Genomic DNA, 15361 nt, shown 5'->3' with positions numbered 1-15361 from the left:
CTAACACTCAGAGGCATTTTCTCTTTTAGGTTACCTTAAAAAATCAATAATGGAGACAAAAATATTCTGAATTATCAAAAGTCCAATTACTATTAATATTACTTTGTAGTTCTATATAATATTCAATACTGTTTTTCACATGTATCACTTTATCTTTACATTAACTTTGTGAAGTACCTAAAACTGGTGATATCACATTAATTTTACACTTATAGAGACTGCAGCAGAGAGGTTAAATGAATGCCCCATAATCACTGAACCAAATAGTGAGAACTGGATTAGAACCAGTTTCCTACCTTCTTGTACAGGATGGTACTAATACAAATATAACACAATTTTCCACTTTACTTCATACCTACAAATTTATTCATAGCATTAACTGCAATTTTTTCAAACTGATAAAACAAAAGCCTTTAATTAAAAGCAAAGCATTACCATTGTAGAGTTTGGTGCCACTTCTACTGCAAATATGCCGAGGCCTCTGTTGTTTACACAGTTTTCACTCAGCTCATTGTTGACGTGAATAATCACTTTATCGTCTGACTATAAAAAAAGATGTCATAAGTTGCTAGTCCTTTCTTTACTGAATATATACAAACAAAGTGATCATTACAAAACACTTTGCAAGTCTTGGGATAAGAGATTTTCACAGGGTTCTATAGAAACACAGAAACAAGACAGAATATCATGGAAGAAGTTATATTTGAGATGACAGACCATTGATAATAGACAGCCTCTAGGTTGGAGAGAAAACAGAATGAAGCTGATAAATGAGAGAAATGTACAAATTAAAGTAGTACCCTGTTAAAGAACCTGCAGTCACTCCCTGATGACTACACAGGGGCAATGCAACATTATAGACTACTTAGATTCATCTCTCAGCTCTTCTATTACTTAGCTGTGTGACCTTTTGCAAGTTATTTAACATCCCTGTGCTTCAGTTTCCTTGTGTATAAAATGTGGATAGTACTTACCTCACTGGGTTGTGAGAAGCAAATGCGTTAAAGTGCTTGGCACATGTTAAGCTCTAAAATGTTATTACCTCATTTTGGTGGAAAAGTTTAATTTTCCTTGAGGAAAAAGAAGGAGATGGAGGGTTGAGAACTGAAGGTAACAGAAGTGCAGAGGAGCTGAGGTAAGGTAGTGGCTCTCTTCCACCCTTTTAATCCTAATAAAACAGAGAGGGCATGTGCGCACGCGCACACACACACACACACACACAGACACACATATCCACATAATCAAAAACAAACAAAAAACACAGAGGGCAGAAACAGAAACATGCAGGATCTTAGGAATCACTTTCCAAAGTGTTATGATCCATTTGAAGATAGCAATCTACTGGATGGGAATCTATCTTATTTCCTCAAGTCTAGACTCCTCTATCTTGTTTTTAATATAACATACATAATCTGGATCCATTCAGCCTGTATTATTTACCTTTCAAATGCTTCTCCAAATAAAGCTCTCTGCTTCTGCAAAGGAGATATTCCCATTCTTTCATTTATAGTTCACATTAAGGCTTACTCATATTTCTCCTTCAGAGAAGGCAATGGCACCCCACTCCAGTATTCTTGCCTGGAGGCTCTTGCCTAGAGAATCCCAGGGACAGAGGAGCCTGGTGGGCTGCAGTCCACGGGGGTTGCTAAGAGTCGGGCACGACTGAGCGACTTCACTTTCACTTTTCACTTTCATGCATTGGAGAAGGAAATGGCAACCCACTCCAGTGTTCTTGCCTGGAGAATCCCAGGGACGGGGGAGCCTGGTGAGCTGCCGTCTATGGGGTCACACAGAGTCGGACATGACTGAAGCGACTTAGCCGCAGCAGCATATTTCTCCTTACACTGTTTCCTCTGCTTCTAAGGGCTGGCCCTCTGCCTATCTAAATCCTAGTTACCCTTCAAATCCTATACCACATGCTCAAATTACACATCACAATTCCATTCCTCCCTAATCACAAATCCTTCCCCAACTTCTACAGTCCCAACTAACATCAACTACAAGAGATACAGATACAGTATAATTCCTATTGCACATACAAACAGTACTATATAACTATTCTTTGACCTCTTTTGAGAGTATTAATTTTGCCTTTACAAATAGGCCCTAAACTCCTTGAAAGCAGTCTCATGGTACACGTTCTAGTGGCCTGTCTTATGACTAGGAGAGTTAGTTACATAATATATACTCACAATACTCGGCCAAATCTTAAGCACTTAAAGAAATTTATGACAGGCATAAAAATAATGTAAATCTCATCCAGGAACAAAGACAAATAAACCAATAGTTCTAAAAGCCTAGCTGTCTTGAGTAAGATTTATGAAAATATATAGTTTTTAGAAAACTAGGTGTCTCTGACTTAAAGAATTTATGTGAGCATCCTCTTGACATGCAATATCAATAGTATTCATAGCACAGAAGATGGACAAAGCTAGAAATAACTGGCTTGATAAAAACAGATCCTAGACAGTAGAATATATTTAATTAGATAACATGATGATAATCTGTAGGATTTTTGATACTGCAAAGTCTGGGTTAAAAAGCTGGGCTAATAAAAAGGAATGCATTTGAGTCAGTTCTAGGAAGGTGGTGAACCTAGAACCTCTTATACAGAGTGAAGTTAGAAAAAGAAAAACAAGTGTCGTATATTAGCACATATATATGGACTCTAGGAAAATGGTACTGATGAACCTAGTAGAGAGAGGACTTGTGGACACAGCGGGAGAAGGTGAGGGTGGGACGAACTGAGAAGGTAGCACTGACATATACACACTATCATGTGTAAAATACTTAGTGAGAACTTGCTACAAGGCACAGGGAGCCCAGCCTAGCACTCTGTGATGACCCAGAGGAGTCAGATGGGGGAGGGGAGGGAGGCTCAGGAGGGAAGGGGGATATATATATATATGTGTGTGTGTGTGTGTATATATGTATAATTATGACAGAAACCAACATAACATTGTAAAGCAATTTTCCACCAATTAAAAAATAAAAGAAGGGAGGAGGGTTCGGGATGGGGAACACATGTATACCTGTGGCGGATTCATTTTGATATTTGGCAAAACTAATACAATTATGTAAAGTTTAAAAATAAAATAAAATTAGAAAAAAAAATAAATAAATAAAAGAAAAAAAAGTTGGGCTAAATTCTTTACTTTGTTTATATTTCTTTAAAACATGATGTCTGCTGTTTAAAATAGCTATGTATGTGTGAAGACATTTAGTAACAAACTAAATACTTTGCACCCAGATTATGCTCTATCTTCACAGATCTCCAAATATTTAATTTTCATATTTTAAGAGAAAACTATCTCAAAAAGAAACACAAAAATGAGCATCTCAGAAATAAATATACTTTAAAAATATATAAAAATTATCATGCCCAGTTTGAGTTAGAAACCTGATTAGAAAAAGAAACTGATTATTATAGATATTATTAATGTAATGGGGTTATTTAATTGCTATGTAAGGATAGGGTAAGAAAGAAGATGGAATGTATTAACCATTGCAGTTATGAGAACCACCTCATAACTGATACCTTGTTTTCAATAACTGCTGTTATCCAGGTGTCACGCTTGTAAGTATATATAATTATATTTTCATAGCCATCCATCACTTTGGCATTGCCTTTGTTAAGAACAGATTTACAAATGGCCTTCTCAAGTTGTCCACTGCATGCCTCCATATGGACAGCTTTAATTCTTGGCTTGCATTTGTCTGCATAGATATCAATGACAAATGGGCATGCCTGAAATGAAAAAAAGCACACTCTGTTTTAGTCTTTTGACATAATTTAAATTATTTATTATTAGTATGTTTATCTTATGATTTGGACTTCCCTGGTGGCTCAGATGGTAAAAATCTGCCTGTGGTGCGGGAGACTGGGGTTCGATCTCTGGGTCAGGAAGATCCCTTGGAGAAGGGAATGGCAACCCACTCCAGTATTTCTGCCTGGAGAATTCCACGGACAGAGGAGTCTGGTGGGATACAATTCATGAAGTCACAAAGAGTCAGATATGACTGAGTGACTAACACAAACAACAAAATCATATGATTTAAGAAGACATACTATACTTTCTAGCTTATTCCTCTGATACACATTTAAGAATTAATTAAGTTTAAGTATAATGAGTTGAGTAATAAAAAAGCATGAAATCATGGTTTTTTGGTTGCATATTAACTGATAATGTCCATAGAAAAGGAAAAAAACCTCTTTTACCCAGACCCCTCAATTTGCTCTAAAGCTAACTCATGTCATGTTAGTTACTTAATTTCCTTTCTTAACTTTAAGGTTACAGAAAGAATTCATCTGTAACCTTAAAGAAATTATGGTTATAATTGAAACAGTAGGTGAATATAGAACACCAAAAATAGCGAAATGTAGAAAAATTCTCACAGTTTAAAGTTAGTGTAAAAGTAACTATGAAAATCTAAGATCTAAAGAGATTTTCTGCATTTAGAAATAGATTTTTCTAATTTCTACTCTTTAGTTTTTACCATAGCCTACAAGATGTGCACAAGGTAACCTCTGACTCTATACAACCCAATCTCCTGCTTTCATGTGCTCTAGTTACTCTGATCTTTCAGACCCTAGAAAAAATAAAACCCTTTCCAGTGTTGGATTTCATAGGTAGTGTTCTCTCAGCTTGGAAGAGTCACATCTTTTCAGTGTGTACCTCATCCTCCTCCTTCAAGATTAAGCTTACGTGTCACTTCTGCAGAGAGAGCTGCTCTGGTCCCCCAGTCTCCTTCACTACCCGACTCTTCTCTATTTTGACCACTGGTTTGTTTCCTTCAAAACACTTTTAAATGATTTTTATTAATTCTGCATTTAATTAGCCATCCTTCTTCATGGAATATCTAAGAGGGTAGAATCTTTGACTTATTCATAACTGTAACCTAAGTGCCTCTTTATTGTAAGCTTACTGTATATAGGCATTACAATGTAATTTTTGAGGAAATGAATGAATTCATACACATTGATGATCAACTTTTTATTTGGGGGACAAAAGATAAAAGTCTGAAGTTAGTAGAACAATATAGATTTTTATCTTTTAAACAAGTTTTAAAATAGTTATTGACTCCAATCTTTGGCAAGAATAAAGTTATCTTTTATAAAAGATGGCAGACTAAAAAAATCTTGGACTAGAAGATCTGAGTTTGTAACTGAGTTTTGCCATTTACTAGCTACATAATCTAGGGAAGTCACTTAACTTCTTTGAGGCTTGATTTCTTCAGAGAAAGTGGGGATAAACATTGTATTTTCTGCCAAGAGTTGCTGGAGATATCTGATAGGTAATATGTATCAAAAAGGGAAAAAGAGAAAGCTAAGTTGCTTCCGTCGTTTCCAACTCTTTGCAACCCTATGGACTGTAGCCCAACAGGCTTCTCAGTCCATGGGATTCTCCAGGCAGGAATATTGGAGTAGGTTGCCATTTCCTCCTCCAGGGGTCTCCTCGACCCAGGAATTGAACCTGTGTCTCCTGCATTTCAGGCAGATTCTTTACTGCTAAGCTACTTGGGAAGCTCAATATGTATCAAAATATTTCACAATATAGAATTCTAAAAAAATTATAATGACTCTTGTTGGTTTAAAAAGCTGGCTTAAAACTCAACATTCAAAAACCTAAGATCACGGCATCTGGTCTCATGACTTCATGGCAAATAGATGGGGAAATAATGGATACAGTGAGAGACTATTTTTTGGGCTCCAAAATCACTGCAGCCATGAAATTAAAAGACACTTGCTCCTTGGAAGAAAAGCTATGACCAACCTAGACAACATATTAAAAAGCAGAGACATTACTTTGCCAACAAAGGTCCATCTAGTCAAAGCTGTGGTTTTTTCTAGTAGTCATGTATAGATGTGAGAGCTGGACCATAAAGAAAGCTGAGGGCCAAAGAATTGATACTTTTGAACTGTGGTGTTGGATAAGACTCTTAAGAGTCCCTTGGACTGCAAGGAGATCCAACCAGTCGATCCTAAAGGAAAGTCCTGAATATTCATTGGAAGGACTGATGCTGAAGCTGAAACTCCAAAACTTTGGCTACCTGATTCGAAGAGCTGACTCATTTGAAGGGACCCTGATGCTGGGAAAGACTGAAGGCAGGAGAAGAAGAGGATGACAGAGAATGAGATGGTTGGATGGCATCACCGATTCGATGGACATGAGTCTGAGCAAGCTCCGGGAGTTGGTGATGGACAGGGAAGCCTGGCGTGCTGCAGCCCATGGGGTCGCGAAGAGTTGGACACGACTGAGTGACTGAACTGATTGATGACTGTTGCATTTTAAAGTACTGAATTTTCAATATTGAATAGATTCTGGCATTATTTTAACCATTTTCCAAGTCTTAGTTATCTGTTTTACTTGATCACACAGTATCAATATTAAGTTTACCTGTTACTGAACATAAACATCTTAAAAGGTCTTTGTTAAAGACGCATTCCCTGAAATTTTTAAATAAAATCTCATCTACATAAAAAAGGTGCCCTTTGTATCCTTTTTTTTCCTCCTGTTCATGGGTTTAACCTTCTATTTACTCATTTTTTTTTTTACCATATTAAGTTAAATAGGAAGCATACAACAAGGAAGAAAACTATTCATTATAAATTGTTAATTGTAAAAATATTAACAATATATAAAAAGGAAGATCAGGAGGATAGGAATAAGAAAACCTAGATTAGGACATGCTACTTAAGTTTTGCACAAAATGTGGCTCTTAGCTACATGTTAGCAAAGATAAAAGTGACACAGAAAATATTACACAGCTCTCAAAATCTAAAGAAAATGAAGTAAAATTTTCCCAGTTCTGAATTCTAAAAAGATTTTATTCATGAAATTCTTTTTTAAAAAAAGAAGCAAAAAAAGGGAAAAAAAAAAAAACACAAAAAAACAGACATATATTTGTTCATCAACATTCAATAAAAAAGCAAATTATTGTTATGGTGATATAAGAGCAATGTACTTGCAGGAGGAACAATAAAGAAGTTGTGCTGTTCACATGGAATTCTGCTCAGTGTTATGCGGCAGCCTGGATGGGAGGGGAGTTTGGAGGAGAACAGATACATATATATGTGTGGCTGAGTCCCTTTGCTGTCCACCTGAAACCATCACAACATTGTTCATCAGCTCTACGTCAATACAAAATAAAAAGTTGGAAAAAAACAACAAAAAAGAAGTTATACTGCACTTTGAAAGAGGTTCTGCCTTTATAAATTGATAGAGGGAATGGATAATCTATAATTTTAAAACTAAATTGGGGGATTTAATTAAAAAAATAAGGTAGGAAAAGGTGACACAAACTGAGAGTGAGTTGCTTCAGTCATGTCTGACTCTTTGCGACCCTATGTATGGATTGTTGCCCGCCAGGCTCTTCTGTCTACAGGATTCTCCAAGCAAGAATACTGGAGTGGGTTGTCATGCCCTCCTCCAGGGGAATATGCCCGACTCAGGGATCGAACCTGTGTCTCCTGCTGCTTCTGCTTTGCAGGCAGATTCTTTACTACTGAGTCACCAGAGAAGCTGGTATAGTAACCTAAAGAATGATTAACATAAAATAAATTTTGGTTTACTAAAATGATTCAATTAATGAGATTTAACAAACAATCCTAAGCTGTTTCCTAAATCCTAACTTATAACTGATACTTTGGTTAGTCTTTGTGACATAATACCTACTAATTTAATAGGTGGGGTCAAAATGTAGCTCATCTAGAGATTAGATTACTTACATAATATATAATTCAGGAAACTGCCAAAGAAATAGCTATGGTTCCAGAAACCTTATGGGCAAAATCCTCTACAGACATATTCAAACCAATTAGAACACAGCTCATAAGATTATAAATGGATTCTTCCTAGATTATCATAAAGCTTTCTTTTTTTGTTTTTACAAATATGAAAATGTTAGGTCATGCTCTAGGTATATTAACTCAATAACATAGCACATATCAAAGAATCAATGCCCATCAAAGGCAATACCTTAATTGAATAGCCTCATTGTCTCAGAGTACTTCCAGATATCAGTCAAAACTAAATTAGTCAAAATACCTTTAGGTTTTGTATTAATCCTTTAAATAAAATGTTACATGTGTATATCCCCATCATTAATGGAAACATTCAACATTTTTATACCAATTAATTAATTATGAATTATCAGTCTCGCTGAATTACCATTTGCTGGTATAATATTTTCAATGCAACAACTCTATAACCCTTATTGAATAAGGAGAATTTCCTCATTATGATTCTATAAATCAGGAAGTATCCATACTCAGAACAAAATTTTTGGACACTTCAATACCAAATCCTGACATAGTATTGTTTGTTGATGGGGTTATATTAAAAAATAAAAAGGATAATATAGGCTTGACATACAATAAGTAGCCTAGTTTCCTTGTAAAAATCTACTTCCTTACAATGAAATAGTTTAGCTCAAATGATTAAATTATGGCTCTCTCTAAGGCATATCAAATTACTAGGAGAGTAAAATATATATAAAATAACATCTAGTATGCTCTTAGACTAACTGACCCTTCTTAGGACTGCTTTTGTTGCATCCTATAGATTTTGCTGCATTCTATAAAGAAAGCTAAGCACTGAAGAATTGATGTTTTTGAATTGTGGTATTGGAGAACACTCTTGAGAGTCCCTTGGACTGCAAGGAGATCAAACCAGTCCATCCTAAAGGAAATCAGTCCTGAATATTCATTGGAAGGACTCATGTTGAAGCTGAAACTCAATAATTCTTTGGCCACCTGATGCAAAGAACTGACTCATTTGAAGGGACCTTGATGCTGGGAAAGATTGAAGGCAGGAGAAGGGGACGGCAGAGGATGAGATGGTTGGATGGCATCACCAACTCAATGGACATGAGTTTGAGCAAGCTCTGGGAGTTGGTGATGGACAGGGAAGCCTGATGTGCTGCAGTCCATGAGGTCACAAAGTGGGACATGACTGAGCGACTGAACTGAACAGAGTTTGTGTGGCTGTCATTTGTCTCAAGGTACTTTTAAAATTTCCTCTTTGATTTCATTATTGACCCACTTTGTAGTGTGTTGTTTAATCTCCATGTAATCATTTTTTCTCATTTCTCTTTCTGTGGTTGACTTCCAGTTTCATGGTATTGTGGGTCAGAATAGATGCTTGAAATAATTTCTGTCCTCTTAAATTTGCTGAGGCTTGTTTTGTATCCTTGCATGTGGTCGAGCCTAAAGAATATTCAATGTGCATTTGAAAAGAATGTGCTTTTTTTTTTTTTTTTTTTGATGCAAGGTCATGAAAATAGCAATTAAGTCTAACTGATCTTTTATGTCATTTAGGATCTCTGTTGTCTTACTGAAGTTCTGTCTGGAATATCTGTCCATTGATGTCAGTGGGGTGTTAAAGTCTCCTACAATTATTGTATTCTCAATTCTCCCTTTATATGTCAATATATTTTTTTTTTTAATGCATTTAGGTGCTTCTATATTGGGTGCACATATGTTAATGGGTGTTATGTTCTCTTCTTGTATTGATCCTTTTATCATTATATAGTGTCCTTTATCTTTTTTATGGCCTTTAAAGTCTATTTTGTCTGATATCAGTACTGCCACCTACCCCTGATTTCTTGTCATTTCCATTTGCATGAAATATCTTTTTCCATCCTCTCACTTTTGATCTGTGTGTGTCCTTCACCCTTAGTGGGTTTCTTGCAGGCAGCATATTGTAGGCTCTTGTTTTATTATCCAACTGGCACTCTATGTCTTTTGATTGGAGCATTCAGTCCACTGACATTTAAGTTATTGATAAATATGTATTTATTTTCATTTAAATCTTGTTTTTTCCAATTGATTTTGCATTTCTTCTTTGTTCTTCTTTTTGTTTTTCCTTTTGTGGTTTTATGGTTTTCTTCTGCATTATGCTTGAGCTTTCTTGGTTTTGTTTTCTGTGAATCTACTGAATGCTTTTGATTTGTGGTTACCTTATTTTTCAAGTATGTTAACCTGTTACTATATCTGGGAGTCATATAGGCTCAAACACACTCTAAAAAATGTATATTTTCTTACTCCCTTCCCCCACATTTTATTTTGATGTCCTTTTTTACATCTTCACATTTACCTTTTTGCTGTTTATTGTGGTTATCATCACTTTCACAAATTTTTTTTTATATATACTGCCTTATTTGTGATTTTTCTCTTTTCTGTAGATTATTTCTTTTCTATTTATAGAATAACTTTCAGTATTTCTTTTAGTATAGGTTTAGTATTGCTGCTGTTGCTACTGCTAAGTTGCTTCAGTCGTGTCCAACTCTGTTCAACCCCAGAGATGGCAGCCCACCAGGCTCCCCCGTCCCTGGATTCTCCAGGCAAGAACACTGGAGTGGGTTGCCATTTCCTTCTCCAATGCGTGAAAGTGAAAAGTGAAAGTGGAGTTGCTCAGTCATGTCTGACTCGTAACGACCCCATGAACTGCAGCCTACCAGGCTCCTCTGTCCATGGGATTCTCCAGGCAAGAACACTGGAGTGGGGTGCCATTGCCTTCTCCAATGCGTGAAAGTGAAAAGTGAAAGTGAGTCGCTCAGTCGTGTCCGACTCTTAGCAACCCCATGGACTGCAACCTACCAGGCTCCTCTGTACATGGGATTTTCCAGGTAAGAGTACTGGAGTGGGTTGCCATTAAATACTCAAAAGAATTTAGTATTCTTTTAGCTTTTGCTTACTGAAAAATTTATCTCCCCTTTCTATTCTAAATAATACTCTTGCTGGGTAGATTATCCTAGATGCCAGTTTTTCCCTTTCAGGACTTGCTACTCTCTTCTGGCCTGCAATGTTTCTGTAGAACCTCATCTATGGAATGTTGCCTACAACCTCATCTCAGCCTGGGAATCAGGCAGTCAACCTGGATGTTGCTCAGGCACCGTGTTCATGGAGCCACCAGTGCAGGACCCTTGTGCAGTTTCACTGAAGCCAGGCACTGGGACCCACCATAGTCACAAAGTTGTGCTCTGTGTGCACAACTATATGTGTGCACAAGGGAATCAGGGCAGACCCCAGTGCTATCTCTACATGTGTACACCCACAAACCCTAGCTGCTAACTCCAGACCTGCCCCAGATGTGGAAGCACCAGTAAATCCATGCAGATATTCCACAGGCACTGAGATTATAAAGGTCCTGGCAACATACATCCATCAAAGTTGCAAAGCCGCAGGACAAGGCTGATTCCAGCCCAGCTTCTGAAATCAAGCAGTCCTGGGGATCAGCTCAGATTTCAGCTCTGCCTCTACATGTGGGCAACTGCAGCGCTTACATGCTCCAAGAGCTTGTGGAGGCAGAGCTGCACCCACTGTGAGGTCACTGGAGAATAAGGCTGCAAGGATAGGGCCCCTGCCCCTCCCTTTGCTTGCATAACAACAGAACTTCTATAGTGGACTCGGGCTTTGTTCTGTGCACACTCCCAGTCTCAGCCTGGACCACACTCTAGCACCTTCAAGCTGTTTCCATGTAGTCAACTTTAGTCCTATACCCAGGGCTGTCTGCTGAAGTCTGAGTTTCACCACCGAGCCACTGTGCACACCAGCAGATGCGACCCTCAGGCTGGGGTATGCAGTGAGGTTGCCAGGAATTAATGCTGGTCTCAATCTGTTCTGCCTGCTCCAAGCCAGCTGCTGACTCTCTGCTGAGCCTCTGAATCTCCCCTTCTGCCCAGCTGATCTCCCAGTTGGTGAAGGGGGTTCCCAGGGTGAGGGAATCTTTTCTCTTTCACAGATCCCTCCCAGGGGTACAGCTCTGCCCCATTCTGATTCCTTTTTTTTCACCCTACCCGTACATGGTGATCTTTCTTGTAGTTTTGGTTGTATATGAAGTTTGCTAGTGTCCAGCAGGTAATCTGTGAGAATTACTCCACATGTAGATGTATTTTTGATACATTTGTGGGCAGAGGTGAACTCCACGTCCTTTTATTCTGCCACCTTGATCTCTCGCCCCAGAACTTGTTTCAAATATGTTCAACTGATCTGCAACAACTCACCTCAATAAACATACTTCTGTAAGTCAGCTAGGGTTGGCTCTTCACTTTTGAAAGTCAAGCAATCACAGACAGACTCAAAGTAAATAAATATATCACTGAGTATATCAATCAACCAACAGTCTCATCTGAATAACCATGCTTCCCCAATGCCCTTTATAAATAAGATGAACATTCTGCTTTGTGCCTGACCAGCATAGCTCTCCCTTGCAGTAAGCAATCAATTCAGTTTTGTCTTTTTATTTCAGCTACTGAGTGGTGGTCTCATTATCCTTTGACATTTTCACTGTATATATATATATATATATATATATATATATATATATATATATATACACATATATATAAATTTTTTACTTTTGGAACTTCAAACAATGGAACCTATTACCTATTAAATACATTTAAAAAATTTAAATAAAAGATCTTTATCTCAGAAATCCTTCTTACTTGTGATTTCAAAAGTCAATGATATCAGCAAACGCTATTATCTGCTCTTAACTTAAATCTTACTGTAACTTAATCTTAAATGCTATATCGTCTCTTAACTTAAAATGTCACAATCGTCTCCTCTGTTAAATGGAAGCATGTGTAGCAGACACAATATTATTCACAGATTAGGTGCTGATTTTCACCATGCTTAAAGATGTAAGATTCACTAAATGTTAAAGTAGAATGTAAAAAGTTACTGTAACTATTCACCTCTTATTAATAAAAATGGCAAAAAAATATAGAGAACTTCGCAGAAAACAAATTTTTGAGGAATTTTAAATGATGTCAAAACTAGGAACTAAACCAAAGTCTCAGTACACCCCAAACTTAAAATTTGTTTCTGGTAGTGTTACCCTCCTAGGTTGATGTATTTATAGAAAGGACAGATACTATTTTTAAATTATAAACAAATGTACTGTTATCTAATTTGTGTGGCCTAAAACTCTTAAATCCTTTATTTTAAACTTTATTAAAGGACACAAAAATATAAAATTTAAGAAATAGGCCTAATTTTTATTATTCCTCTGGTTTATGCAAGTCTTATTCAACTTTTATACCTTACATGTTAATAAATAATAATAGTCATAGCTAATACATACATAGTGCTTTATAAGAGCCAAGCACTGTTTCAAGTGTTTTACAAATATTAACCCAAGGAGTACCCGTGTGAAAAGATCAGAATTCCAGTTCTCATACAGACATATTCTCCTTATTTTAGGAGGGCTTTTATTCTATTAGGACAAAGAGTCTCTGAAGTCTTGGAATGGAAGCAACTGTTGAAATTTTAGCAACTCAAACAGCCATCACCAATTAAGAAATGTAACTTTTCATATTACCAATCTTTTTCCTGCATATCATAGGCTCAAACTACTTTTGTTCCTGAATTATTAAGATGTTGTGAGCAATTAAATTTCATATAAGAGCTTGCATAAACTAGCAGAAACATACTGTTGCACCCAGGATTCATTTGTATATTGAAGTTCATGGATTTGAGAGCCCAATTCAAAAGTCCTGTGTCAAGAAAATGTTTGTGGGGGAAAATATTATGTACATTACACCCACAGCAAACTTTAAGACTGCTTTACCTCCGTCAGTTCCAGAGCTTTATTGTAGCCCATTGAGTGCAGAGTTACCCAGAGATCACGAGGATCTCCTTCTCGGTCGTTGGCTTCCATCAGATTCAGATCCATAAAGCCCTGTCTTGTTAGTTCATTTTTCTTGGTATCAAAATTCTCTGTCAAAACAACCAAAAGTTTCTTCCTTACATATTTTGTTTAAGTTCATACATTTACTAAAATGGCTATATTATTGTCCATAAATGTTTACTTTGAAGGAGGCCTTAAGAATCTGTGAGCACTATCAAAGTGAAATAAGAATGGCTCAAGGACTTTCCTGGTGGTCCAGCGGTTAACAATCCCCTGCCAATGCAGAGGACACAGGCTCGATCTCTGGTCTGGGAAGATTCCATATGCTGTAGGGCGACTAAGTCTGTGTGACACAACTACTGAGCCTGTGCCCTAGAGCACGCACGCCACAACTTCTGAGCCCACGCGCTGCAACTAGAGACAGACCCCATTCACGGGGACTAGAGAAAGCCTGCGCGCAGCAACGAAGACCCAGCACAGCCAAAAATAAATTAATTAATAAATAAACAAAGACCATGTTTAAAAAAAAAGAGTGGTTCAAAACATGTTTGAGAGATACTGTTCTAATTTCCCACAACTCAGCATAAGCACTATCACAGTGTATGATTTAGTTTTTCAACAAGAGCTAAAGTCATAAATAGTACAAATATATTTCAAAATTAGAGGAAGTCTTAATTTTTCTGGGTAAATTCCAAGCTGCCTGCTTATCAGAGTATATACTAACATGTATTTTAATATTAGGGTATATACTGGTGAAGCCAGTACTGTATTTCAAAAATTAAAATACTTACTTGCCACTTAAATCCAAATGAATTTGATGTAATATCCCCCAAACTACTGGTATTTCAAAAGGGAAAAGTGAATGGTGCCAGATTCAAGGAGACTATTATATGCTTAACTGCTTTAATTTTAATAGAATTGTCCCCTGGTCCTTAAAAACTGTTAGATAATAGGGAACACTTTGAGTCCATGAATGTCCCACACAAATCTAAGTATGCCCATTTTAACACTGTTTATAAGCAAAAATTCATGTAGAAATATCTATATATAACTCTTGAATGTGACTATGAAATAGATAAAAAATAGCTACTCATTTTGGATTATGTTCTGTTAACTGCCCTACAACAAAGAAAGATTTTATTTTCCAACTCCCATCTATAATATGCCCAAGGAAATGGGTACTCTTATTTGAGACATCTCTTTAATACACGTTACTGTGAGAAAAGAGGCAGAGACATAGCTGTTTAAAACTGGTTGACTGATTAATAGTTTAAAATGCTTAGAGTTTGGAAAGTGATTCATAACTTTTGTAAAGACAAAAAAGGAAATGTAGATTAAATTAGATCATAGAGAGATACAGTAACCACTAAAATGGAAGCTGGAGCTACTAAGTAGAGGAGCAAGAAGAAAACATTAATATTTGATATATAATACAAAGAAATAATTACTTTTAAGAATAATGTATATAGATATAATGCTATAGAGACTATCAATAACTAATCTACTTTTAAAACTTAAAATTATCAATTCTCCATTAATCTTTTAAAGTTTGTTAGTACCCAACTTCAAGACTTCCTTTAAAGCTACAGTAATTAGGAGAAGTGTGGTATTAGTGAAAGATGAGACAAATGGTTCAGTGGAATAGAACAGAGAACTCAGAAATACCCATACAAATATGACAAAGAGAAAGAGAATCAAAATATTATATCAATAAAGTTACAAGA

General features: G+C 36.6%; 1 protein-coding gene across 11 annotated transcripts in view; it reads right to left on the bottom strand.

Annotated features, from left to right (window-relative positions):
- EFCAB7 (EF-hand calcium binding domain 7) overlaps nt 1–15361 on the bottom strand; it is a 56458-nt gene that overhangs the window by 935 nt on the left and 40162 nt on the right. For 6 of the 11 annotated variants that reach the window (XR_015160173.1, XM_086390322.1, XM_086390324.1 and 3 more), the window contains 3 exons: nt 13578–13726; nt 3539–3748; nt 436–543 (listed from right to left, as the gene is read on the bottom strand). Coding sequence is in view for 6 of the 11 variants with exons in the window: in XM_086390322.1 (XP_086246448.1) it covers nt 436–543; nt 3539–3748; nt 13578–13726 (467 nt within the window). In the remaining 5 variants the exon portion in view is untranslated. Of the gene's footprint in view, nt 1–435; nt 544–3538; nt 3978–13577; nt 13727–15361 lie in introns of all 11 variants that reach the window. The other 5 variants (XR_015160170.1, XR_015160174.1, XR_015160171.1 and 2 more) reach the window with 2 other exon arrangements.

This window comes from Bos grunniens, chromosome 3, assembly GCF_055505025.1.
Source record: "Bos grunniens cultivar Pamir isolate PY7600 chromosome 3, Bosgru_T2T1.0, whole genome shotgun sequence".
NCBI lineage: Eukaryota > Metazoa > Chordata > Mammalia > Artiodactyla > Bovidae > Bos > Bos grunniens.
This window is presented reverse-complemented; position numbering and strand designations above follow the sequence as displayed.